This window comes from Phaenicophaeus curvirostris, chromosome 30 (assembly GCF_032191515.1).
Source record: "Phaenicophaeus curvirostris isolate KB17595 chromosome 30, BPBGC_Pcur_1.0, whole genome shotgun sequence".
Classification (NCBI taxonomy): Eukaryota; Metazoa; Chordata; class Aves; order Cuculiformes; family Cuculidae; genus Phaenicophaeus; species Phaenicophaeus curvirostris.
In genome coordinates this window covers 4514531-4541146 of record NC_091421.1, presented here as the reverse complement: position 1 = coordinate 4541146, position 26616 = coordinate 4514531, and the positions used below count along the sequence as shown (strand labels likewise).

The 26616-nt window shown below is 58.1% G+C and overlaps 2 protein-coding genes across 2 annotated transcripts in view; both read right to left on the bottom strand.

Moving 5' to 3' along the window:
* LOC138732396 (keratin, type II cytoskeletal 3-like) overlaps positions 1 to 26616 on the bottom strand; it is a 50171-nt gene that overhangs the window by 10159 nt on the left and 13396 nt on the right. The window lies entirely within an intron of this gene.
* Positions 539 to 26524, bottom strand: LOC138732370 (uncharacterized). The gene is made up of 18 exons (XM_069878956.1): positions 26084 to 26524; positions 23875 to 24083; positions 22998 to 23058; positions 21789 to 21884; positions 21487 to 21651; positions 19930 to 20055; positions 18358 to 18578; positions 17033 to 17364; positions 8045 to 8190; positions 5023 to 5640; positions 4210 to 4427; positions 2779 to 2839; positions 2330 to 2425; positions 2059 to 2223; positions 1725 to 1850; positions 1316 to 1536; positions 941 to 975; positions 539 to 832 (listed from the first exon to the last, which is right to left on the bottom strand). The coding sequence occupies exons 1-18, from the start codon at positions 26414 to 26416 to the stop codon at positions 564 to 566; spliced, it is 3498 nt and encodes a 1165-aa protein (XP_069735057.1). The 5' UTR covers positions 26417 to 26524; the 3' UTR covers positions 539 to 563.

Genomic DNA, 26616 nt, shown 5'->3' with positions numbered 1-26616 from the left:
CCTTGCTTAGAAAATAAAAAACCAGTGGGGTAAGAAATGTCTTCAGCTGGGACGAGTCACCATGAGGAAATTCTTGTTTTGGAGTTTGAGCCCCGGCTGATGAACAGCACTGATTAAAGTTGCACCACATCTGGATCCAGCAGGCGATCTTGAAAGATGTCGAGCTTTTTCACAGGTTTTGCAGGACATGAGTTCTCCGAGGAGCCCATGGACCAGTTCTCTCCAGCCACTGCTGCTTGGATGCCTCTCACTTGGACCACGCTGCTTCCTCCCAGCGGAGGGGCTGCTCCTGCTTCCAACTGAGTCCCAGCACCTTGAGGACCAGCAGCTCTGCAGTATCTCGAGGGGAGCATTGGGGAAGCAAGCAGTTCTCAAACACTGTTGAGAATCTCAGTCTTTAGCTGTGGAAATGTTATTATTATTTTATGTTTCTGTGCGGTTTCTGAAGGACAGTGGAGGTTTAGGGTGAAATGGATGGTTGCCACCTTGGCAAGGAAGGGGGTTCATGGCCATCATGAAATTTGCTTCCCTCCTCCTTCCCTAGACCCTCCTAGCTCGCTCTCCTAGGCCCTCCGGACGGAAGATATGGAGCTGGTTTTCTTCAGGGTGGTGCCAGATCCCACCACCACTGAGTTACACCCTCCGCCCATGGAGCAGAATCCTGCCCCTCCGGAGCCAATTCCCCCAACACCAAATCCTCCCCCAGAGCCAAAGACACCCCCTCCAAGGCTGCCTCTCGCACTTCCAGCACCGAATCCGATTCCTCCTCCTCCAAGGCACAGTCCACCGCCGTATCCACCTCCCACCACGCTGCTGCTGCCTCCAACCACAGCTGCGGAGAAGAACAGAAGGGACAAGGTTACCTCTGATGCCACCATAAAAATCTGGAGCATCAATCCCAGCCCAGCATGCTCCCTTGGGAGTGGGGAATCCTACTTACAGATGCTCACAGCACTCTGACACTCTCCAGACATCCTGCAAGGAAAAGAGGTGGAGCGTCACCTTCCGCCAGAGCACCTGGACTGGCCCAGCCCCATGGATTGTGGAATGGTTGAGGTTGGAAAAGACCTTTAAGATCATCAGGTCCAACCCTTAACCCAGCACTGGCAACTCAACCACTAAACCGTGTCCCTGAGCATCACATCCCCGTGGATTTGGTCCATCAGATCATGGGCATAAATGGTGGTGCCTACAGAACCCTAAATCATCGCAAAGGGCAACACCAATGATATTTCAATAGAGCAGATGTCCTATGCCACATTCTCCCCATTGATTGAGTAGGAGGCAATCCAGCTCTCACTGGCTCCTCACCCACCTGCACTCTTCCCCTTCCAGCAGCTTCCTGTAGGTCACAATCTCAACATCCAGAGCCAACTTGACGTTCATGAGCTCCTGGTACTCGCGGAGCTGTCGGGCCAGTTCCTGCTTGGCTTTCTGCATGGCTGCCTCCAGCTCAGCCAGTTTGCTCCTGGCATCTTTGAGGGCCACCTCGCCACGTTCCTCGGCGTCCGCAATGGAGCTCTGCAGGGTCTCACACTGCAGGGCAAGAGGTGGATGTGATGATTGGGGCCGGGGCCATGATCCCAGCTTGGGCTCAGCTGTTCACAAACACAGCTGGTTTCCTTCTGCTTACGATGACTCTTACCACAGTGTTTGCTTTTAGGGAAGCTCTGAAGGACATTGCCAAGAGCTCACACCCATTTCTCAAAAAATGCAAGCCCTACCTGTTTCTTCACACTCTCGATCTCAGCCCGTATCCTCTGGATCATGCGGTTAAGCTCAGAGATCTCAGTCTTTGTGTCCTTCAGGCTGTCTCCGTGTCTGCCTGCTGTAACCTGCAGCTCTTCATACTGGTGGGCAGAAAAAAGAGGAGCATGTTAGGTCCTGCAGGAGGGGTTCCTCATGACAGCTCTTCATAACACTCCATGCAAGCCAAGGTGAGCATCGTACACAACCTCCAGTCCGGCCAGATCAGTACCAGCAACATCCTAGGTCTCACCTGGTAACTTCTGATCTCCTGAGCCATCAAAGATCACAAGCGAGTTGTGAAGCCCTTACCTTGCTTCGGTACCAAGCCTCCGCCTCTGTTCTGCTCCTGTTGGCAATCTCCTCATACTGGGCTTTGACCTCTGCAATGATGCTGTCCAGGTCCAGGCATCGGTTATTGTCCATGGAGAGTACCACGGAGGTGTCGGAAACAGTCTTCTGCATCTGAGACAGCTCCTGAAATTCACACCAGATCTGGCTTTAGCCCTGACATAATTTCCTTGCAGTGTTGCAACCCTTGTCTGTCCCAGCACCCCCTCCAGAGCGCAGCTGGACCACTCACCGCATCATAGAAGCACTTCAAGAATTCAATCTGATCTACCAGAGAGTCTATTCTTGCCTGCAGTTCCATCTTGGTCATGTAGACTGCATCCACGTCCTGCAGGAGAAACGGGAAGTGAAAACCTTCTGCCTGATGCACACTGTTTATCTAACATTTAATTGTGAGCCCTTGGGTGCTCCATTTCCACAAGGCACGTGCGTCATGGGCTCCTGGTTTATCTCCAGTGCTAACGAGCCAGACAACCTCAGAAGTGGCCCAGGTTGCCCAGAGCAGTGGTGGTGCCCCATCCCTGGAGGGGTTCAAGGCCAGGTTGGATGGGGCTTGGAGCCCCTGATCCAGTGGGAGGTGTCCCTGCCCATGGCAGGGGTGAGACTGGAAGGGCTTTGAGGGCCCTTCCAACCCAAATCATTCCATGATTCTATGATTTGTGGTAAAAGAAAGGACTTTACCTTTTTTAGGAGCACAAAATCGTTCTCCGCTGCTGTCCTTTTGTTTATTTCCTCTTCATACCTGTTGATTATAATGAGGGAGATTGGATCTGGCTGCTTATTTTGGCTCCGGCTGCTGCTGGCAACCAGGCGTTGTTGGCCTCAGACTCATGAACTCAGCAAAAACAGACCTGCCATGAGCGAGATTTATGGACAAGCAATGGCACTTCGCCCTTCTAGAGGAGTCCTGGCTCCTGCCATCTCCACTGACTTGCTGAAAAAAGCTTGCAAAGAGGAATCCTCTCTGCATAAACCGAGCCCTGGTGGCCACTCCAACTCCTTCTACAAGACCCAAGCACCCTCAGGTCCTCAACACGAGCCTTTCCCAACTTCTCATCAAGGCAGGTCATTGCTGCAGAACATTGATTAGTGGAGGTGGTCTCCAAAATAAACTCAATTTTCAACCTGCAGCCTCTGTAGAGGAAGGGACCTGGTTGACCCTGATGAGTTCCAGATGCGCTTTTCCACCAAGGTTTTGCGACTCCTTCAGTGGAATCATGTCTCCAGGCTTTGTTCTCGCTTTGCTGACTGGACAAATTCATCTAATAAACCACAGCAGGAATGCCAAACCATCCTTCCAAAGGAAGCTCTGAGCTTCACATCGTGAAGAGCATAATGGGAAGGAATCCATGAGGAAATCCATGAGGAAATTATAGCAGGATTTGGCAACTGATCTAATTAGTTCACTAAATCACGTTATGAATTCTGAAATGAGGAAGACAAACAGCAGAGGACCCTGCTTTGGAGAGAAGCCCAACTCAGGCACCACCACACATTGAGAAATACCTTGAAAAATCATCGCCTTTGTCAAACCTCTGTTGAGGAAAAAACTTCCTCAAAACCTTTTACGTTTTGTAATCATTGAAACAAGTGAAATGTTGCCAATTCCTATGATTCTTGCAATTTTGGGGCTGTACAAAGTAAGTTTTGGACAGGATGAGAGTTGGGGTTGTTCATCCTGGAGAAGAGAAGGCTGTAGGGAGACCTTAGAGCAGCTTCCAGGACTGAAAGGAGCTCCAGAAAAGCTGGAGAGGGGCTCTTGGTCAAGGAGGGCAGAGAGAGGATGAGGAGGAAGGGTTTTGAGCTGAAAGAGGGGAGATGGAGATGAGATCTTAGGGAGAAATGTTTTTGCTGTGAGGATGGAGAGGTCCAGGTTGCCCAGAGCAGTGGTGGCTGCCCCATCCCTGGAGGTGTCCAAGGCCAGGTTGGATGGGTCTTGGAGCCCCTGATCCAGTGGGAGGTGTTCCTGCCCATGGCAGGGGTTGGACCTGGCTGGGCTTTGAGGTCCCTCCCAACCCAAACCATTCCAGGATTCCATGATGCTACGACATTTTCCTCCCTATTTTTCCACCCCCAGACAGCCCAACCATGATTCCACCCAGGACAACATACTTGGTCTTGTAGTCTTCCACCATATCTTGGAAGTTCTTCAGCTCGGACCCCAGCTGAATCTTCTCGCTGGCCAGGCAGTCCAGCTGCCGCCTCAGCCCACTGATGTAGGATTCAAAAATGGGTTCAAGGCTCCTGCCACTTGGCCCTGTGCTGCCCTGCTCCTGCAGGAGTTTCCACTTGGTCTCCAGGACTTTGTTCTGCTGCTCGAGGAACCGGACCTAAAGGATCGCAAGGGCGGGGAGAAGACTCAGACTATTCCCAAAAACATCATTTTGCTGATTTTTCCCCTGTATTTTCTGTATTTTTCCCATTTAATGAGTTTAATCTTCCTGTTTATTCTCATCTCCAGTGAGCAGTAACTCCACTGGACAGATGGGACCACGGCTCTGGGATGAGCAGGCAAAGGTGGGTCACCTTCCCTCTCCAATCTCATGTTCTCTAAAGAGGAGAAAGGCAATAAACTCCATAGCTTTGGCATCTTCTCCTTAAAAACAGACCAAAACATCCAAAGTCCTTCAGCCAGAGACTGAGTCTGGCAGCAGAACCTCATCTGAGGATGATGAGGTCCCACAGCTTAGCACCAGCATCGTGGTCTTAAGAGCCAAGGATCCTGTTCCTGTCTATCTCCATCACCTTAGGAAAGCCACTTCTTCAGTCACCATCTCTCTGTCTGTGGGGGTTCTTCGGGTTGGTCTGGGTGAGACCTGACTCTCTGGGTATGACTGGATGGGCATCTCCCAGTGATTGTCACCAGCATGAGCCATGGAGAGCTCAGACCTCCACCTCCCAGCCCCAGGTTGAAGCCGCTCTCACCTTGTCAATGAAGGAAGCGAATTTGTTGTTGAGCTTCTTTATCTCCTCCCGCTCTTGCGTTCGCACCTTCTGGATCTCAGGGTCGATTTCAAGGTTGAGTGGGGCCAGCAGGCTCTGGTTGATGGTCACTTCCTTGATGCCACCCGGTGGGCAAGCGGGAAAGCCTCCAAATCCACCATCAAAGCCTCCACCAAAGCCACCGAAACCACCACCGAAGCCACCTCGAACCCCATAACCGTAGACACCGTCAATTCCTGTCCCAATACCGTAGCCGTCACCAAAGCCTCCCTGACCTCTGCAGACAACACTTCCTCCACCGAACCCTCCCAGAGAGGTACTTTTACTCCCCCCTAAGGCGTACAGGCTCCTGCTACTGAAGCCACGAGCGTTGCCAGGTCCCCTGCAGGTTCCCTGGGACACAGAGCTGAACTTGACCTTGCTCCTCCCTCCAAAGGATGCTGAGCTGGAGCTGAACCCCTTGCTGAGACCAATGGACTGGCGAGACATCTTGACGAGTCCCCAACACGTGAAGAGAGAAGAGCCGAGGGGTGCTGAGCGCAGGAGGAGGTTCGGAGGAGAGAGGAGGTGAGTTCTGTGGGTGCCAGCGGCTGAGGGCCCCTTTTTATGCGCTCAGGGAGTTGGCTGGGTGTCAGGGGAGTGGAGATGCCTTTTCTCTTTTCATTCTATTCATTGTTTTAGGGCTTGGAAGGATGCCCTCCTCTCTTTGCCACCACCATGACCTGCCTCAAAACACTCCCTCAAGAGCTAAGAAAAACAAAGCTATTGTTGGGGTTGGAAGCCCAGCTCCAAATCAAACGCTCTCAGCTGCAACTGTCAACGTGTCATGGGCCTCGTTGAGCCTCTCAAGGCAATGACAAAGCTCTCCCCGTTCCGTGACACGTTACACCCTCGAGGGGGGCCCCGCGTTTTAGCAAAATCACTCATTTTGAGCCTGACGGCAGCTGCTTGGGTCACTGAATTCCAACAAAACCATCGGTTTCCCAGTCACACCCTCAGCTGCACTCGGGTTCAACCTCCTGCTCAGAGGAGCTTTGACTTGGGTTGTCCAAATCCATTTCACAACCGGAGCTCATTAGTCCTTGGCAGGGTTATAAAATTACTTCTATGTCAATAAAGAAGAGTTAGAAACACTTTTTAAGAAGATTTTGAAGTCAGTTTAGATCATTCTGAGTGATGAAATGAACCTGGAGGCACACAGAGAGGTTTGCAGAGACCAAAGTATCTTGATATTCCCATGTCACACATCCTTGGCTATCCCTCAACGAGGTCAAGATGCCGTTACCAGCCCAATGAGCTCCATCCATGACAGCAGCTCCTGATCCCTCCTGGACTGGAAGACTCCCAGGAATCGCCAGGAGATTTCCTGCCCATCCTTATGGGGTCTCCAACATCACCAGGAGATTTCCTGCCCAACCTTGAGGGTCTCCAGCATCACCAGGAGATTTCCTGCCCAACCTTGAGGGTCTCCAGCATTGTCAGGAGATCTCCTTCCTATCCTCATGGGGTCTCCAACATCACCAGGAGATTTCATACCCAACCCTGAGGGTCTCCATCATTGCCAGAAGATCTCGTGCCCATCCCTGAGGGTCTCCATCATTGCCAGAAGATCTCGTGCCCATCCCTGAGGGTCTCCAGCATTGCCAGGAGATCTCATACCCAACCTTGAGGGCCTCCAGCATCACCAGGAGATTTCCTACCCAACCTTGAGGGTCTCCAGCACTGCCAGGAGATCTCATCCCCAACCTTGAGGGTCTCCAGCATTGCCAGGAGATTTCTTGCCTAACCTTGCAGGGTCTGCATCATCACCAGGACATCTCCTTCCTATCCTCGTGGGGTCTCCAACATCCCCAGGAGATCTCGTGCCCAACCTTGAGGGTCTCCAGCATTGCCAGGAGATTTCCTACCCAACCTTGAGGGTCTCCAGCACTGCCAGGAGATGTCGTGTCCAACCTTGAGGCTCTCCAGCATTGCCAGGAGATTTCATGCCCAACTTTGAGGGTCTCCAGCACTGCCAGGAGATCTCATGCCTAACTCTGAGGGTCTCCAGCACTGCCAGGAGATCTCATCCCCAACCTTGAGGGCCTCCAGCATCACCAGGAGATTTCCCACCCATCTCCACAGGCTCTTCAGCGAGGAGAGTGGCACTCAGCAGCGCCACCCCCATGCGAAGCCATTAGGGAGCTCGTATTGTTTATAAAAAAATATATGACTTAATTGCTTAACCGCTTTTAATTTGTATTTTAATGAGCAGAGGTGTCTGAAGGTGCATTCTGACGGAGGATCTTCATTCATCCTGCCGTTAGAAAACACTAAGAAGCCGTAGAATTTCCCCCCCAAACCACAAGCTGCAGCTGAAGCCGGGACAATAAAAGCTGACTCTGTAATTATCCCTTTTATTGGAGATGCTCGTAGGAGAGGTTTGGGGAACCAGTTTTAGCTCGGAGCCTGCTCACCCCTAGCATTTTTTTTGCTGCAAACATGCAAATCCAGGTGAGTCTGCAGGAAGGGTGGACTTTTTCCTCCTGAACCTCATCAGCATTTGTTGAACTGCAAGATTTTCAGCCCAAGGGGATTTGCGTTGTGGGGAATGAGAGAAACTCGTGTTCCCCTTCGCCAACGAGCATCCTGCACATCCCGGTCCCACCTGGGAACCTTCTCCCACCCCAGAGCCCCAGGGTCCCCGATTTTCCGGCTGGCAGTGAGGACATGGAGGGGGCAAGGAGGGAGGAAAAGAAGGTGGCGGCCGCATCTCCTCAACCTTACGCAACCGGCAGATCTGCCAAGAAACCGAATGAACCTGTTCAAGCCCAGGCGGAGAGAGTAGCTGCCGGGAGTTCCCAGGGTGGCTCCGCCACCGGCTCCTGGCACGGGTCCCAGCTCATCGTCGGCCCAGGCGCTTGCCCAAGAAGCCAACCCAGCAGCCAGCTACACCCATGGAGTCCTGCCCCACCACAGCGGGGTGGGAAAACCTCACTGGGATGCGGGATCTCCCCTCCCAAACCCATCCTGCATCCCAAAGAGGAGCATCTTGGACGCTCCGGGCTTTGCCAGGGATGCTGGAGGCGGCGATGCTTCCCGGGGACTCGGCGTTGGCCACCATCACCCACCCAGTGCTGGGAGGGAGCGACCTGGTGTCAATGGCAAAGCCTTGGGGTGAGCAACCCAAGATGGGAATCTCAACCCAAGGTGGGAAGATCACCCCAAGGTGGGAAGCACATCCCAAGGTAGGAAGCTCATCCCAAGGTGGGAAGATCATCCCAAGGTGGGAAGCTCATCCCAAGGTAGGAAGCGCATCCCAAGGTAGGAAGCGCATCCCAAGGTGGGAAGCTCATCCCAAGGTGGGAAGCGCATCCCAAGGTGGGAAGTGCAACCCAGAGTGGGAAGCGCATCTCAAGGTGGGAAGCTTATCCCAAGGTGGGAAGCACAACCCAAAGTGGGAAGCGCATCCCAAAGTGGGAAGCACACCATGGAGGTGACCTTCGTCCCAAAGCCATGGGGTGAGGAGTAGAGACAAGCCCACAGGACAAGCTGGTCCCTCTTCACCACAGTGAGATGGGAGCAGAGGTCAAATTCCATCAACATCTCTCTCCTCGCAGGAGCTGTGACGTGGCGCACAGCAGAGATTAGGCATTTCTGAGAGCAGGAGACGTGAGTCTTCCTCTTAAAAACCAGCTCATAGCTCAGAAATCCTGATAACATCTCAACAACAGGTTACTGCTGGGATTAAAGCTCCACCACGAAGGACCTGGACACCCCATCAAACAAGTCCAAGAGCGCAGCAGCCGTTGATCCCCGTTGCTCTGCAGTGATGCCCACACACACATCCACATCCCAAGGGATTTCTCCTCTCCCTAAGGACTCCAGACAAACCCCTAGTCCCACACACACGCCTGGAAGCTTGAATGAGGTGCTGGAAAGAGAAAACAGGTTCTTGCCATGGTGATATGTAAACAACTAACTTCTCTGCATCCTAACCCTCACCCAGAGGTGAAACCTGATCCCAAGAGGTTTTGCAGCTCCACTAACACGTATGGCTGCATTTTATCATCAGCTTCTGAGACTTGCCCGGGGCTTCACACAGCCACAACAGGAGAGTTGAGCACACGCACGTCCCCAGAGGGGCAGCCTGAGGTTCCTGCAGCGGTGGGGTGGGACAGGGACCCATGGGCTCAGTCTCTGCTCACACTGGGGCAGCTGGTTCATGGAATCATGGAATGGTTTGGGTTGGAAGGGACCTCAAAGCCCATCCAGTTCCTTCCACTGGATCAGGGGCTCCAAGCCCCATCCAACCTGGCCTTGGACACCTGCAGGGACGGGGCAGCAACCACTGGGCAGCCTCTCCCTCTGCCACAGGTCATCCCTCACCTGGCAGCAGGTTCCTGTGGGCACACGAGGGTCTCCAGACTCAGCAGCGGAGCCAACACGCTCCCTGCACCTTAGCAGGAGGTGACCCATGGCTTGGTGTGACCCTTTCCTGCACCAGACACCGAACATGGGAAGAAACTGGGATTTCTCCTCCTGGGAGCTGGCGGTGCTCTGCAACTCTCATGAGGATCATACGGATCAACGTGCTGGGAGCAGCACGACCCCTTGGCTGCAGGCTTGACATCAGGAAAAAATTTTTCACAGAGAAGGTCATTGGGCAGTGGCAGAGGCTACCCAGGGAGGGGGTTGAGTCACCTTCCCTGGAGGGGTTTAAGGGACGGGTGGATGAGGTGATGAGGGACATGGTGGAGCTTGAGGCCATTCCCTCTCGTCCTGTCCCCTGTCCCTTGGGAGAAGAGCCCAGCTCCCTCCTCTCCACAACCTCCTCTCAGGCAGTTGCAGAGAGCAATGAGGTCTCTCCTCAGCCTCCTCTTCTCCAGGCTAACCCCCCCCAGCTCTCTCAGCCGCTCCTCTTCTTCTCCAGCCCCCTCACCAGCTTCGTTGCTCTTCTCTGGACTCGCTCCAGGGCCTCAACATCCTTCTTGATGATTCTTGTGATTCTTGTGGGGAGGGGCCCAGAACTGACCCCAGGATTCGAGGAGCGGTCTCCCCAGGGCCGAGTCCAGAGGGAGAAGAACCTCCCTGGCCCTGCTGGCCACGCCGTGTCTGATCCAAGCCAAGATGCCCTTGGCCTTCTTGGCCCCCTGGGCCCCTGCTGGCTCCTGTTCAACCAACACCCCCAGGTCCTTCTCCTCCCGGCAGCTTTCAAATGGACCCAGTTTCACCCCAAAGCTGCTCTGGGCTTGCGTTCAACCGAGAACACGCCGCTTTGTGGAGCAGCGAAGAAGCAGGAGGCTCCCGGCTGCTGGGCTGGCAATGATCAACCAGGCAAATTGCAGGGCTGGGACGTGAGCTGGGAATCATAAAAGCAGAAATAACAAGGTGGGACCCGACCAGGATCAAAGCGGCGCGGTTGCAGAAGACGGGCGGCACCCCTGCTCCTGTCAGAGCCACGATTGCAGCGAGCAGAGAGCCCCGGGCGCTCGCTCCAGAGCTTCCTTGCAATAAATGCCTCTAACCCATGGCTCGCAGGCAGCCCCTTCTCCCGGGGACGCGCAGCCCTCCGTAAGCGGTTAATAGCAGCAATAATTCCGATGACTCCAGCGGTGCCGTTAAAGGCTTTCGCAGCGCTGGGTGCCACCTCTCCCATCGCCACCTCGCGTGGGGCTGGGAAGTGGGACGAGCATCATTCCCCAGCCTCGCCGGCTCCTGAGAGGGGAAAAACCAGAGCCAGGTCTCCCCTGAAATGGATGTTGAGGGGAGTTTGGGAGGTCGCAGGGAGGAGGATCCGCGTGGGTTGGAAGCAGGATGGAGGGCGACCACCGCTGGACCCCTCTAGGGTGATGAGGAGATGGTCCGAGGGATGCAGGGGGGGATTTACCCCTGGCAAGGATTGATCCTCAGCCCCACAGCATCTCCAGCTGCACATCCCCATCCCACAGGAATAAAGACGCCCCATTCCCCTTTGTTTCTTCCCACCCTGGAGGAAGCAAAGCACCAAGCATCCTTTGCCCACACTGAGAGCAAACAAGGACACCAAAACGAGGTGAATTCAGAGGGAAAAGGTTGTGCTGAAGGCACCTGCGACGGGGCTGAGGGTGGGAATTGCACCTCTCAAAGGCTTCAGGTGGTCAAGGAGTTTCTGCAGGGCAGAACATCTCCCCCAGCCCAGTTCCCTGCATCACTCGGGGCCAGAACTTTCCTTTTTAGGGGAAGAAGGATGAGGGAAAATGGGTTTGAAGCCCCAGAGCCTCGTGGAAATAACAAAGTTTCTCCAAACGCATGCGGATTTGGCACGAGCGGGGAGAGGATTTTCCCCCATGGGAAGGTTCCCTCATATCTGAGGAGCTGGGGAGCGGAGATGGGTTGTTATCCCTCTGGCTCTGCCATGCAGCGACCAAAAAAAGAGCATTTGCGGGAAGAAAATAGGGAAAGAAGGATGTAAAATCAGAGCTGAGGCTCGGCAGAGGGTTGAGCAAGGATTTGGGAGGCGCTGCCGGGTGGAGAGGTGGGAGCAGCTGGGCCTGGGCGGGGTTTGGACCCAACAGCCTCGAGACGCATCAGCCCAACCGCACAGCACTGGGGTCACCCCAGGGAGCAGCTGAGGGAAGGGAGGTGTGGGGCAAGGGAGGTGGGAGCAGGGGATGGAAAGGTCCTGCATCCATCTGTCCGTCCATCCATCTGTCTATCCATCTGTACACCCATCCATCCATCCATCCCTCCATCCTTCCATCTTCCATCCATCCATCCACCCACCCATCTGTTCATCCATCCATCCATCCATCCATCCATCCATCCATCCATCCATCCATCTTTCCATCCATCTGTCTGTCCATCCGACTGCCCATCCATCCATCCGTCTATCCATCTGTCCATCCATCCACCCATCCATTTGTCCATCCATCCATTTGCCTATCCATCCAACCACCTGTCCATCCAACTGTCCATCCATCCCTCCATCCCTCCATCCCTCCATCCACCTGTCCATCCACCTATCCATTTGTTCATCCATCCATCTGTCCTTCCATCTCTCCATCCATCCATCCCTCCATCCATCTCTCCATCCATCCATCCATCCATCCATCCATCCATCCATCCATCCATCCATCCATCCATCCAACCACCTTCTTAAAGGACAGAGACCCACCAGGAAGCCAAACCCCCAACCCCAACCCCCTAAAACCGACACCCCCCTCCCCCCGAACCCCAGTTTCCCCTCGGGGAGGGGGGTTTGCACCCAGATTTGGTCCCTAAAGAGGAAAAAAAGGCGACACCCCAAAAGAAAAAAGGTCTGGGGCTGCTTGACCCCTATGGGATGAGGGGTGGGATGGGGGGTGCTGGGGGCCAGGTGGGTTTTGCGAGAGCAGCACCCCAGGAAAGGACTGGGGGGGGTTGGGGGGAGGGCAGCACCCCGGGAAGGATTTGGGGTGTGCGTGTGAAAATATGAAGAGCTCAGCTTGGGGCGAGCCCTGCCCTGGTGTTAATTACAGGCGTTCAAATCATCAACAAGTCCCGTCTTGCTGCTGCCCCGAACCACGCCTGGGGTCACCCCCACCTTTGCAGGGAAAGGGACCCCAAAAAAAGGGTCTGAGGGGGGGAAGAGGTCATCCCGGAGAGGTTTTGGGGGGCCAGACTCCAGCAGAGGCAGAAATGGGGGGTCAGGTCACTCTTGAGGGGCACAAACCACCCGAGATGCAGCTTGGCTCCTTCCCCAGACACTCGGGTCCTCGTTTTGGGGGACCCCCCCGGTGTGAAGGGGCCCCTCCAGACCCTAAACCCCCCCTCATTGGCCTCAGGGACCCCCAAAACCCATCACCCCCAAACCGATCACCTCAAATCCATCACCCCCCAAACCCGTCACCCCCCCAACCTCACTGCTCCCCAAATCCCATTGCCCCCCAAACCCATCACCCTCCAAATCCATCACCCCCCAAACCCATCACCCCCAAACCCATTACCCCCCAAATCCATCACCCCCCAAACCCATCAGCCCCAAATCCATCACCCCCAAATTCATCACCCCCTAAAACCATCGCCCCCCAAACTACATCGACCCTCAAATCCATCACCCCAAAACCATCACCCCCCAAATCCATCACTCCCAACCCCATCACCCCCCCAAATCCAGCATCCCCCAAACCCCATCGCCTCCCAAATCCCCCCACAGCCCCAGGGACACCCCAAAAGGATGCGGGACGCCCCCCCAAATCCCCCCACAGCCCCAGGGACACCCCAAAAGGACTCGGGACCCCCCCCCAAACCCCCCCACAGCCCCAGGGACACCCCAAAAGGACTCGGGACCCCCCCCCCAAACCCCCCCACAGCCCCAGGGACACCCCAAAAGGACGCGGGACGCTCCCCCAAATCCCCCCACAGCCCCAGGGACACCCCAAAAGGACTCGGGACCCCTCCCCCAAATCCCCCCACAGCCCCAGGGACACCCCAAAAGGACTCGAGACCCCCACCAAATCCCCCCACAGCCCCAGGGACACCCCAAAAGGACTCGAGACCCCCCAATTCCCCCCCCCAGGCAGCACATGAGGCTCCTGCACGTCCTCCTATGAGTCACGGCTCCACCCGTGAGACGAGCTGAGTCAGGCCTCAGCCTGCCCTGCCCCCCCCCCCCACTTTCCCAGGGCTGATGGGGGGGTCTTGGGGCCAACACCCCAAGAATGAACCCCCGGGGGGGTCAAGGAGGGGGGGTCGAGGGTCAAATCCTGCCAGCAGGGATCGGATCCTGCTTTGTGCTGGGTGGGGGTCCCCAAGCTGACCCCCGTGCCTCAGTTTCCCCACTGAGCACATCACCACTTTGCAGAGAGGATGGGGGGGTTTAGCCCCCCACCCCAGCCCCCCCCCAACTCCTGGATCCCCCCCACAATTTCCACCCTTTCCCCCCCCCCGCCCTGTGCCTCAGTTTCCCCTACGAGCTCACATCTCCAGCAGGGGAAGGGGGGGGGTATGTGTGCGCCCCCAGCCCCAAATGCTCCATGAGGAGCTGGGACTCAGGGATTTGGGCGGTGGGGGGGGGCTCAAATATCCCCCCAAACCCATGAGAGGAACCTCAAAATCCTGCCCCCCCCCCTCAAGGCTGCTGTAACCCATCCCTGCTCCTCTGCTGCCCCCCAGCGTCCTGCGAACCCCAAAAAACAAGGGGGGGGTGTTGCCTTTGGGGCTGGGGGTGAAACCTTATTTTTGGGGGGGGGGGCTGGGTATGGGGGTAACCGGAGACAGAAGCTGCCCCCCTCCTCTTTTGGGGGGGCTCAGCTGTCATCCCCCCCCCCTTAATCCAGCCCCCCAAGGACATCCCCCCCTCAACCCCCCAGCGGCTCGGAGCCCCCCCAAAAAACCTGGGGGCCTTAGGGAGCCCCTAGGGCTGGTTGGTGCCCCCCCCCATTCGTATTGCACCAAAACCTTGGGGGGGGAGGCAAGAGATTGCACCCCAATTCCTGCAGAACCTCAAAATCCAGCCCCCCACCCAGGGAACTCCATCCTGCTGTCCCCCCCCAGTGGGGACATCTTCAATCTGGAGACCCCATCCCACCATTGTCCTCACCATGGGGACATCTCCAAGCCAGAGACCCCATCCCAACGTCGTCCCCCAACAAGGACACCCCAAAACATCTCCAATCTGAGGCTCCCACCCTGCTGTCCTCCCCCCCTCAAGGCCATCCCAAGGACAGCTCAGATTTGGGGTCCCAATCCCACCATCATCCCTCCCATGGGGACACCCCCAACCCAGAGACCCCATCCCACCATTGTCCCCCTCAAGGACACCCCAGGGACAGCCCCAATCGGAGGTTCCCATCCCGTTGATCCCACCATGCGGACACCTCCAATCTGGGGTCCCCATCCCACTGTCACCCCAACAAGGATACCCCAAAACACCTCCAATCTGGGGTCCTCATCCCACTGTCCCCCCAACAAGGGCACCCCAAGGACATCTCCAATCTGGGACGCCAACCCACCATTGTTCCCCCCCATGGGGACACCCCCAACCAAGAGACCCCATCCCAACATTGTCCCCCCCACAAGGACACCCCAAACATCTCCAATCCGGGGTCCCCATCCCACTGTTCCCCCCACAAGGACACTCCAGAAATGGCTCCAATCTGGGGACCCCATCCCACCATTGTCCCCCCCGTGGAGACATCTCCAATACGGGGTCCCCATCCTACTGTCCCCCTGATGGGGACACCTCCAAGCCAAGGACCCCATCCCTCTGCCCCCACTCCCGAGGGCCCCCCCAGGACAGCTCTGATCTGGGGTCCCTGTCCCACCACCCCCAGCTCTGGTGGCCCTGGTCACGTCCCCCATCACCTCCCAGGGGGTCAAAGTGGAAAATCCCATTAAAAACACCGCCCACACCCAAATTCCTGGGGCTGGAGCTCACTGGGAGGGGCTGGGATCCCCAAACTGGGGGGGTCCCTCACCCCCTCCCTGTGACCCCGGACGCTGGTGGCACCTGCAGGTGTCCCCTCCTCCCTGGGTCGCCTGTGGCCCCGTTCTTGGCCGAGCAAACCCCGTGGGTAGGGACATCTCGGGGCTTTTTGGGGTGCACCTGGATGGATCCTGGTACCCCTGGTTGGACCCTGACATCATGGGATGGATTTTTGTACCCCTGGATGGATTCTGGCACCCCTGGATGGATCCTGGTGCCCCCAGATGGACCCGGGTACTCCAGGATGGATTTTGGTACCCCTGGATGGATCCTGTTACCCCTGGGTCGACCCTGACACCACAGGATGGATCCTGGAACCCCTAGATGGACCCTGGAACCCTCAGATGGATCCTGGAATCCCTAGATGGATCCTGACACCATGGGATGCATCCTGGTACCCCTGGTTGGACCCTGGCACCATGGGATGGATTCTGGCACCCCTGGATGGATCCTGGTCCCCCTAGACGGACCCTGGAACCCCCAGAGGGACCCTGGAACCCCCAGAGGGACCCTGGCACCACGGGATGGATCCTAGAACCCTTAGATGGATTCTGGTCCCCCTAGATGGATCCTAGAACCCCTAGATGGACCTTTGCACCATGAGATGGACCCTGGAATCCCTAGATGGATCCTGACACCATGGGATGCGTCCTGGTACCCCTGGTTGGACCCTGGCACCATGGGATGGATTCTGGCACCCCTGGATGGATCCTGGTGCCCCTGGATGAACCCCGATACTCTGGGATGTATCCTGGTATCCCTGGAAGGACCCTTGCACCATGAGATGGATCCTGGTACACCTCAATGGACCGTGGTACTCTGGGATGGATCCTGGTATCCCCAGATGGATCCTGGCACCATGGGATGGATCCTGTTACCCCCAGAGAGATCCTAAAACCACGGGATAGACCCTGGAACGCCCATATGGATCTGGGCACCATGGGATGAGTCCTGGAACTCCTAGATGGACCCTGACACCAAGGGATGGTTCCTGGTAGCCCTGGATGGGCCCTGGCACCATGAGCTGGGTCCTGGAACCCCCCAGATGGATCCTGGTCCCCCTAGACGGATCCTGGCACCACAGGATGGATCCTGGAACCCCTAGATGGACCCTGACACTACGGGATGGATCCTGGAACCCCCCGAGGGACCCTGGAACCACGGGATGGATTTTGGTACACCTGGAGGGATCCTGGAACCCCCAGGTGGATCCTGACACCACAGGATAGATCCTGGTACCCCTGGATGGACCCTGGCATGGGGAAGACGCTTCTCCAGCGACAGTTTGATGTCCCCCCCACCCCGTCCCCACAGGCAGCAGCTCTGGCATCACCAATTCCCCATCTCAAAGGCTTTATTCCCACAGCAGAGCCTGCAGGAGCCCCGGGGGGTGCCTGGGGGGACATAGTGGGGGACAGGACGGATGGCAGGGGGACAGGTGGGGACAATGATGGGGGACGGAGGATTTGGGGGGCACTGGCTCAGGTTGGGAGGGGCAGAGGGGGCCATGAGGCAGCTGAAGGCGGACGGGACCCCCCCACACCGGGAATGCAGGGGGAGCTCAGCTGGCCAGGACATCAGAGGACTCGGACACCAGTTTCCCATCGCGGGTCTCGATCTTCTTGATGACGATGGCTCGGGATTTGGTGACGGGAGAGCTCGCCGGGGAGGACATGGAGTAGCTGGAGCTGGAGAAGGAGCTGCCAAAGCCCCCCCCGAAGCCCCCCGGGAAGCCCCCCGGGAAGGCGGATGCTGTGGGAAAGGGACAAAGCGGGAGCGTGGTGGCACCTGGAGGTGGCACCCAAGGGTGGGGGGTCCCGGCCACCACCCCCCACCCCTTACCCGAGAATCCGCTCGTCTTGGTGTGGATGCTCAGGTTTTGCATCCCCGATTCCAACCTGCCGGGAGAAACGGGGAGGGGGAGACATGGGAGACTGAGTGTAGGGAGAGGGGACAGAGGGACAGGGACAAACGGACAGGGAGGAGGTGGCAGAGGGACACGGGGACCTGCTGCTCATGGCCAAAGCCTTGGGCCACCAGCCTAGGGAGGTGGGATGCTCACAGGATGCAGGAAGCCCGTGGATACAGGATGAAGGATGCCGATGGATACGGGATGCAGGATATGGGATGCCCATGGATAGAGGATGCAGGATGCCCGCGGATACGGGATGCGGGATATGGGATGCCCACGGATACGGGATGCAGGATGCCCACGGATACGGGATGCAGGATGCCCACGGATACGGGATGCCCATAGATACAGGATGTGGGATGCCCATGGATACAGGATGCCCACGGATATGGGATGTGGGATGCCCACGGATATGGGATGCCCATGGATACGGGATGCCCACGGATATCAGATACAGGATACGGGATGCCCATTGATATGGGATGCAGGATGCCCATGGATACGGGATGCAGCATATCTATGGGATGTGGGACATGGGTTGCCCATAGATACATGATGCCCACGGCTACAAGATGCCACCAGGGGCTACAAGAAAGCTGGAGAGGGGCTGTTCATAAAGGCTTGTGGTGATAGGACAAGGGGAATGGGGATAAACTGGAGAGGGGCAGATTTATGCTTGATATAAGGAAGAATTTCTTCACCGTGAGAGCAGTGAGACACTGGGACAGGTTGCCCAGAGCAGTGGTGGCTGCCCCATCCCTGGAGGTGTTCAAGGCCAGGTTGGATGGGGCTTGGAGCCCCTGATCCAGCGGGAGGTGTCCCTGCCCAGGGCAGGGGGGTTGGAACTGGATGATCTTTAAGGTCCCTTCCAACCCAAACTAGTCTACGGTTCCATGCCTACAAGTTACGGGATGCTGGATGTCTACGGGATGCAGGACGCAGGTCCCATTGTGTCATCCCCCTCCCCAGGGGCCCTCACCTGCTCTCCTCGCCCTCCAGCAGCTTCCTGTAGGTTGCGATCTCGATGTCCAGGGCCAGCTTGACGTTCATGAGCTCCTGGTACTCACGGAGCTGCCGAGCCATGTCCTGCTTCGCCTTCTGCAGGGCGCCCTCCAGCTCAGCCAGCTTGCCCTTCGCATCCTTCAGGGCCAGCTCCCCGCGCTCCTCCGCCTCGGCGATGGCCGTGTCCAGGTTGGATCGCTGCAACGCGTGGCCACGGGGCAGGAGGTGACCAGGAGAAGGAGCTGGGGGTTCCCTGTGCCCCAGCAGCCCTGATTCTCCAGCATCTCCTGCCCCACAGCACCCCTCATCCCCCAGCCTCCTTCATTCTCCATCATCTCCTGCCCCTTGGCTTCCCTCACTCCCCAGCATCTCCCACATCCCTGCATCCCTCGTCCTCCAGCATCTCCTGCCCCTTGGCATCTCTCATCCCCCACATCCCAGCATCCCTGACATCCCAGCATCCTTCACTCTCCACATCCCTCATTCCTTAGCATCCCTTGCCCCCTCAGCATCTACCACCCCCCAGCATCCCTCACCCTCCAACATCACAACCCCCCCAGCATCCCCCACATCCCAGCATCTTCCACATCCCACTATCCCTCACCCCCAAGCACCCTCTGCATCCCAGCACCCCTCTGCCCCTCAGTGTCCCCCACAACCCAGTATCCTTCATCCACTGCATCCCTCATTCTCCAGCATCCCCTGTGCCCCCAGAATCCTTCGCTCTCCAGTGTCCCCCACATCCCAGCATCCCCCACATCCCAGCATCCCTCATTATTCAGCATCCTTCACCCCCCCAGTGTCCCCCACCCCCCAGCATCTCAACCCCCCCAGCATCCCCCACATCCCAGCATCTCTCATTCTCCAGCACCTCCTGCCCCTCCACATCCTTCACCCCCCAGCACACTCTGCATTCCAGCCCCCCTGTGCCCCCCAGTGTCCCCCACATCCCAGTATCCTTCATCCACTGCATCTCTCATTCTCCAGAATCCCCTGTGCCCCTCAGCATCCTTCGTTCCCCGGTGTCCCCCACATCCCAGCATCCCTGATGTTCCACTATCTTTCACCCCCTGCATCTCTCATTCTCCAGTATCCCATGCCCCCCAGTGTCCCCTACATCCCAGCATCTCCCACATCCCAGTATCCTTCACGCCCCGTATCCCTCATTCCTCAGCATCCCTTGCCCCCTCAGCATCTACCACCCTCCAGCATCCTTCACCCCACAACATCTCAAGCCCCTCAGCATCTCCTGCATCCTTACCCCCCGCATCCCTCATTCTCCAGCATCTGCCACGCCCTCCAGCCTCCGCCACCCCCTCCAGCCTCCTTCACCCCCCCAGCATCCCCCACCTCCCAGCATCCCCCATTCCTCAGCATCCCCCATTCCTCAGCATCACCAGGATCGATCTCTCCTCCAATACGGAGGAGGCCAAAGGTGGGATGTGGGGGGGCTGAGGAGCGGTTGGGGCGCGGCAGCAGGAGGAGCAGCGCCAGGGAGGGGGCAGCGTCTCTCTCTCCGACTTTCCTGCCCCAGGGTTCATTCCCAGACCTGGTTCTTGAGTGCCTCGATCTCCGTCTGCATCCTCTGGATCAGCCTGTTGAGCTCGTTGATCTCGCTGCGGGTGTTACGCAGGTCGTCGCCGTGTTTCCCGGCCGTCGTCTTCAACTCCTCGTACTGCAGGCAACGCATGGAGATGCCCAACCCCACCGACACCTCCTTGCCCAACCCCACAACACCTCAAAACTGGGGAGAAAAAAACATGCCCACTCCAAAAGGGATGCTCTGGGCTGGATTTGGAGCTGGGATCCCAACACCCACCCTGGGGCAAGAGGGGACTTTGCCCGGTTGGGTTGGAAGGTAAAGACTGGGAGAAAAGGAGCTCACACTTCAAAGAATCACAGAATCAGAGAATCACAGACTCAGCAGGTTGGAAAGGACCCACCGGATCATCGAGTCCAACCATTCCCATCAATCACTAACCCATGGCCCTCAGCACCTCGTCCACCCGGCCCTTAAACCCCTCCAGGGAAGGGGACTCAACCCCCTCCCTGGGCAGCCTCAGACAGGGACCAATGACCCTTTCCGGGAAAAATTTTTTCCTAATGTTCAGCCTAAGCCTCCCCTGGGGGAGCTTGAGGCCATTCCCTCTCGTCCTGTCCCCTGTCCCTTGGGAGAAGAGCCCAGCTCCCTCCTCTCCACAACCTCCTCTCAGGGAGTTGCAGAGAGCAATGAGGTCTCCCCTCAGCCTCTTCTTCTCCAGCCTAACCCCCCCAGCTCTCTCAGCCGCTCCTCTTCTTCTCCAGCCCCCTCACCAGCTTCCTTGCTCTTCTCTGGACTCGCTCCAGAGCCTCAACATCCTTCTTGTGGGGAGGGCCCAGAACTGACCCCAGGATTCGAGGAGCGGTCTCCCCAGGGCCGAGTCCAGAGGGAGAAGAACCTCCCTGGCCCTGCTGGCCACGCCGGGTCTGATCCAAGCCAAGATGCCCTTGGCCTTCTTGGCCCCCTGGGCCCCTGCTGGCTCCTGTTCAACCAACACCCCCAGGTCCTTCTCCTCCAGGCAGTTTGCATCCAGACTTCTCCTAGGCTGGAGCTGCTCAGGGTTGTTGTGCCCCAAGGGCAGGACCCGGCATTTGGCCTCGTTAACCCTCCTGCCGTTGGTCTCAGCCCATGGATCCAGCCTGTTCAGATCCCTTTGGAGCCTCCCGACCCTCCAGCAGATCCAGCTTCCACCCAGTTTAGTGTCATCCCCAAACTTGCTCAGGGTGCACTCGATGCCTTCATCCAGGCCATTGATAAAGACATTGAACAGGACCCAGCACTGAGCCCTGGGGACATCACTCGGAACTGGCCTCCAGCTGGAGTTAACTCCATCGACCACCACTCTCTGAGCCCTCCAGCCAATCAGTTTTCCACCCAGGAGAGGTGGAACCCTGGAGGTTCACCTGTCCAGTCCAGAGGTGACAGTCTCTGAAGCAGAATGCTGTGAGAAACTGTGTCAAAGGCTTTACTGAAGTCCAAGAAGACTCCATCCACCGCCTTTCCCTCATCCAGCAGCTTCCTTCCTCCCAGCCTGCAGGTGGGGGCATCCCTTATCCCCCGTCTCACCTTGACCTGGTACATGCTCTCGGCCTCAGCACGGCTGCGGTTGGCGATCTCCTCGTACTGCGCCTTCACCTCAGCGATGATGCCGTCCAGGTCCAGGCTGCGGTTGTTGTCCATGGAGAGAACCACGGAGGTGTCCGAGATCTGAGCCTGCAGCTCCCGCAGCTCCTGTGCATCCGAGAATCATAGAACCACCAGGTTGGAAAAGACCCACCGGATCATCGACTCCAACCATTCCCATGGGAGGCTGAGAACGGGAAACACGCGGGACCTCCCCTCAACTTCTCCCACCACTCGACCCCCACCTCATCATAAAGCTGCCGCAGGAAGTTGATTTCATCCGTCAGGCTCTCCAGGCGCGACTCCAGCTCCACTTTGTTCATGTAGGCTTCGTCCACGTCCTGCAGGCGCAGCGGGCGGCTCGTCAGCCCCCCCCCCCAGCCCATCCCTGAGTCCTGACAGCCCCCCCTGCCCCCTCAGACCCCCAGCCCCATCAGAACCCCCCCTCCCTGGAAGCCCCGTCCTCCAGCCCCATCAGCCCCCGCCAACCCTGAAATCCACAGCTGCCCCCCCAGCCCTCTCAGCCCCATCAGACCCCCCAACCCCTCCCAGCCCCCCCAGCTCCATCAGCCCCCCTAATCCTGGCATCCATAGCTGCCCCCCCCAGCCCCCTCAGCCCCATCAGACCCCCCAACCCCTCCCAGCCCCCCCAGCTCCATCAGCCCCCCTAGTCCTGGCATCCATAGCTGCCCCCCCCAGCCCTCTCAGCCCCATCAGACCCCCCAACCCCTCCCAGACCCCCCAGCTCCATCAGCCCCCCTAGTCCTGGCATCCATAGCTGCCCCCCCCAGGCCCCTCAGCCCCATCAGCCCCCCCAGCCCTGGAATCCACAGCAGCCCCCCCTAAACACCCCCAGCCCATTCAGAACCCCCGTCCCTGGCAGCCCCCCCAGTCCCATCAACCCCATCAGCCCCTCCCAGCACCCCCAGCCTGGGAATTTGCAGCAGCCCCCCCGGCCCCCCCTGGCTGGCAGCAGCTCCCCCAGCCCCATTGCAATCTCCACCCCTGGCAGCCCCCCCCCAGCCCCATCAGAAACCCCCTCCCTGGCAGGCCCCCCCCCAGCCCCACCAACCCCCCCCAGCCCTGGAATCCACAGCAGACCCTCCAGCCCCCCCCAGCCCCCCAGCTCCATCAGAACCCCCCTCCCTGGAAGCCCCTCCAGCCCCATCTGCCCCCCCAGTCCTGGCATCCACAGCTGCCCCCCCCCCCAGCTCCCCCAGCCCCATCAGCCCCCTGAGCCCTGGAATCCACAGCAGCTCCCCAACCCACCCCAGCCCCATCAGAACCCCCCTCCCTGGAAGCCCCTCCAGCCCCATCAGCCCCCTGAGCCCTGGAATCCACAGCAGCTCCCCAACCCACCCCAGCCCCATCAGAACTCTCCTCCCTGTCAGCCCCCCCAGCCCCAACAGACCCCCCCAGCCCCATCAGACCCCCCCAGCCCCATCTCCCCTCACCTTTTTGAGCAGGACAAACTCATTTTCCTTCTCGGTGCGGTGGTTGATCTCCTCTTCATACCTGGGGGAAGAGGAGCAGGCTCAGAGCTGGGGTGGGGGAGCACTTGGTGGGGGGAGGGATGGGGACGGGGGACGTGGGGATGTTGGAATATGGGGACACAAGGATCATAGAATAGTTTGGGTTGGAAGGGACCTCATAGATCATCTCAAGGGACCTTAGATCTTTAAGAGACCTTGAAGATCATTGTGTGGGGACATGGGGATGCAAGGATTCTCTGAAAGCATCTTGGTGTCTCCACTGAGCTCCAGCGATGGTGCCCAAGAGCCGTCGGCGCGACCCATCAACGGTATCTTAGAATCATGGAACGGTTTGGGTCGGAAAGGACCTCAAAGCCCATCCAGCTCCAACCCCAGGGACACCTCCCACTGGATCAGGGGCTCCAAGCCCCATCCAACCTGATCTTGAAAACCTTCAGGGGTGGTATCTGCGGGTTCTGGTACACGGCAATTCAGAATCATGGAACCACAAGATGGTTTGGGTGGGAAGGGACCTCTAAGTCCATCCAGTTCCACCCCTGCCATGGGCAGGGACACCTCCCACTGGATCAGGGGCTCCAAGCCCCATCCAACCTGGCCTTGGACACCTCCAGGGATGGGGCAGCCACCATTTCTCTGGGAAACCTGGGCCAGGGTCTCCTCACCTTCATCATGAAGAATTTCTACCTAAGCTCTCATCTCAATCTCCCCTCTTCCAGCTCAAAACCATTCCCCTTCATCCTCTCCCTGCCCTCCCCAACCAAGAGCCCTTTCCTGGAGCCCCTTTTTGGGGGCCTGGAAGCTGCTCTAAGTTCTCCGCGGAGCCTTTGATGGGACTGACTTGTTCTTGAACTCCTCCACCAGCCCTTGCATGTTGCCCAGCTCGGCTTCCAGGCGCAGGCGCTCCTGGCCCAGCCCCTCGAGCTGCCGCCGCAAGGTGCCGATGTACGCCTCGAAGAGCCCGTTCAGGTTGCTGCGCGTCGTCTTCTGGTTCTGCAAGAGGCTCCACTTGGTCTCCAGCATCTTGTTCTGCTGCTCCAGGAACCGGACCTGGGGGAAAGAAGACGAGAGATCAACGTCAACCACCCCCCCTTCCCCAGGTGAGAATCCCACCTCGGGGATGGGCTTTGGCCCCCAGGGGGGGTCCTGGGGTGGGGGCTGGTGTTGGGTTGCAAGGGGTAGAGGGTGGGAGAGGCAACATTGGGGTGTTTGGGGCAAATCCTGGGGACCTAGGGGCAAAATCTGGGGTGCTGGGGGCAGATTTTGAGGTCCTGGAGGCAAAATCTGGGGTGTTGGGGGCAAATTTTGAGGTCCTGGAGGCAAAATCTGGGGTGCTGGGGGCAGACTTTGAGGTCCTGGGGCAAAATCTGGGGTGTTGGGGGCAAATTTTGAGGTCCTGGAGGCAAAACGTGGGGTGCTGGGGCAGATTTTGAGGTCCTGGGGGCAAATTCTGGGGTGTTGGGGGCAAATTTTGAGGTCCTGGAGGCAAAACGTGGGGTGCTGGGGCAGATTTTGAGGTCCTGGGGGCAAATTCTGGGGTGTTGGGGGCAAATTTTGAGGTCCTGGAGGCAAAACGTGGGGTGTTGCGGCAGATTTTGAGGTCCTGGGGGCAAATTCTGGGGTCCTAGGGCAAAATCTGGGGTGTTGGGGCAAATTCAGGGGTGCTGGGGCCAAATTATGGGGTGCTGGGGCCAAATTATGGGGTGCTGGGGGGCAGGTTTAGGGTCCTGGGGTGTGGGTGCGAGTCTGGGGTCCTGGGTGCAAACTGGGGCTCCCGGATGGAAACTGAGGGTGCAAATTGGGGTCCTGGGTGCAAATTGGGGGTGCAAACTGGGACTCCTGGGTGGAAACTGGGGTGCAAACCTGGGTTCATTGGATCTGGGGTCCTGGGTGTAAACTGGGGGTCCTTGGTGCAAATTGGGGGTGCAAACTGGGGTCCTGGGGTGCAAACTGGGGTCACTGGGTCTGGGCTCCTGGGTGCAAACTGGGGGTGCTGGGTGGAAACTGGGGTTGCAAGTCTGGGCTCCTGGGTGCAAACTGGAGGGGCTGGGTGCAAACTGGGGTGCAAAGTGAGGTCACTGGATCTGGGGTGCAAAGTGGAATCCTGGGGTGCAAACCTGGGTTCATTGGATCTGGGGTCCTGGGTGCAAACTGGGGTCCTAGGTGGAAACTGGGCGTGGAAACTGGGGTGCTGGGTGCAAATCTGGGTTCATGGGATCTGGGGTGCAAGTCTGGGGTCCTGGGTGCAAACTGGAGGGGCTGGGGTGCAATCCGGGGTGCGAAGTGGGATCCGGGGTGCAAAGTGGGTCTGGGATACAAGCTGGGGTCTGGCTGCAAATCTTGGGGTGCGAGTCTGGGGTCCTGGGTGCAAACTGGGATCCTGGGGTGCAACCTGGGGTGCAAACTGGGATCCTGAGGTGCAAACTGGGGGTGCTGGGTGCAAACCAGAAGCAGGTGCAGAAGGGGGGCACCGGGTGCCAGATTTGGGGGGGCTGGAGGCTCCTCTCCCCCCCCAGCATGACCAATTGCCCCATGGGGGCCCCCCCATCCTACCTGGTGGGGGGGACACAACCCTCACCCCATCCCCCCCCAGCTCTGCTCCTGCCCCCAGCACTGGGAGGGGACCTGGGGGGCCCTACGGCCACCTGGGTGTCCCCAAAACAGGGGAGCCAGGGGGGTCCCCAAAAGGGGGACAAGGAGGTCTCCCCAAGATGAGTCAAATTGTGACCACAGAGGGTCTAGATGTCCCCAAGGGGGGTCTGGACATCTCCAAAGGGGGCCAGGAGGTCGTCAAGGGGGCCAGGAGGTCCCCAAGGGGGTCTGGAGATCTCCAAAGGGGACCAGGAGGTCCCCAAGGGGGTCTGGAGATCTCCAAAGGGGGCCAGGAGGTCATCAATGGGGGCCAGGAGGTCATCAATGGGGGTCTGGAGACCTCCAAAGGGGACCAGGAGGTCCTCGAGGGGAGCCAGGACTTCTCTGAAGGGCTCAGGAGATCCCCAAGGGGTGTCATGGTCTTCTCCCCTCAAGGTCTCGCCCCAGCCCAGCCCCACCTTGTCGATGAAGGAAGCGAACTTGTTGTTGAGCGTCTTGATCTGCTCCTTCTCCTCCTTGCGCACCCGCTGGATGCTGGGGTCGATCTCCAGGTTGAGGGGCGTCAAGAGGCTCTGGTTGACGCTGACGGCTGCGATGCCACCTGCCGCGCTGGGCACCAAAGCTGGAGCCCGGTACAAACCAGCTCCGTAACGGCTCCCACCGTAGGCAGCGAAGGCTGAAGCCGAACTCATCCTCACGGCCGGGCCCGCAGTGAAGGAGCGGGAGCTGAAGGAACGGGACGGCATGGCCGAGCTGCTTCTCACGGTCTTCCTGGTGATGGTGACAGACATGGTGGGTGGGCAGGAGGGTTGGAAGATGGGCTGGAAGGTGAGAAGATGGGCTAGAAGGTGGGCAAGAGGGTTGAAAGAGGACTGGAAGGTGGGCAAGAGGGTCGGAAGGTGGACAAGAGGGTTGGAAGGTGGACAAGAGGGTCAAGAGAGGTTTGGAAGGTGGACAAGAGGGTTGAGAGAGGTTTGGAAGGTGGACAAGA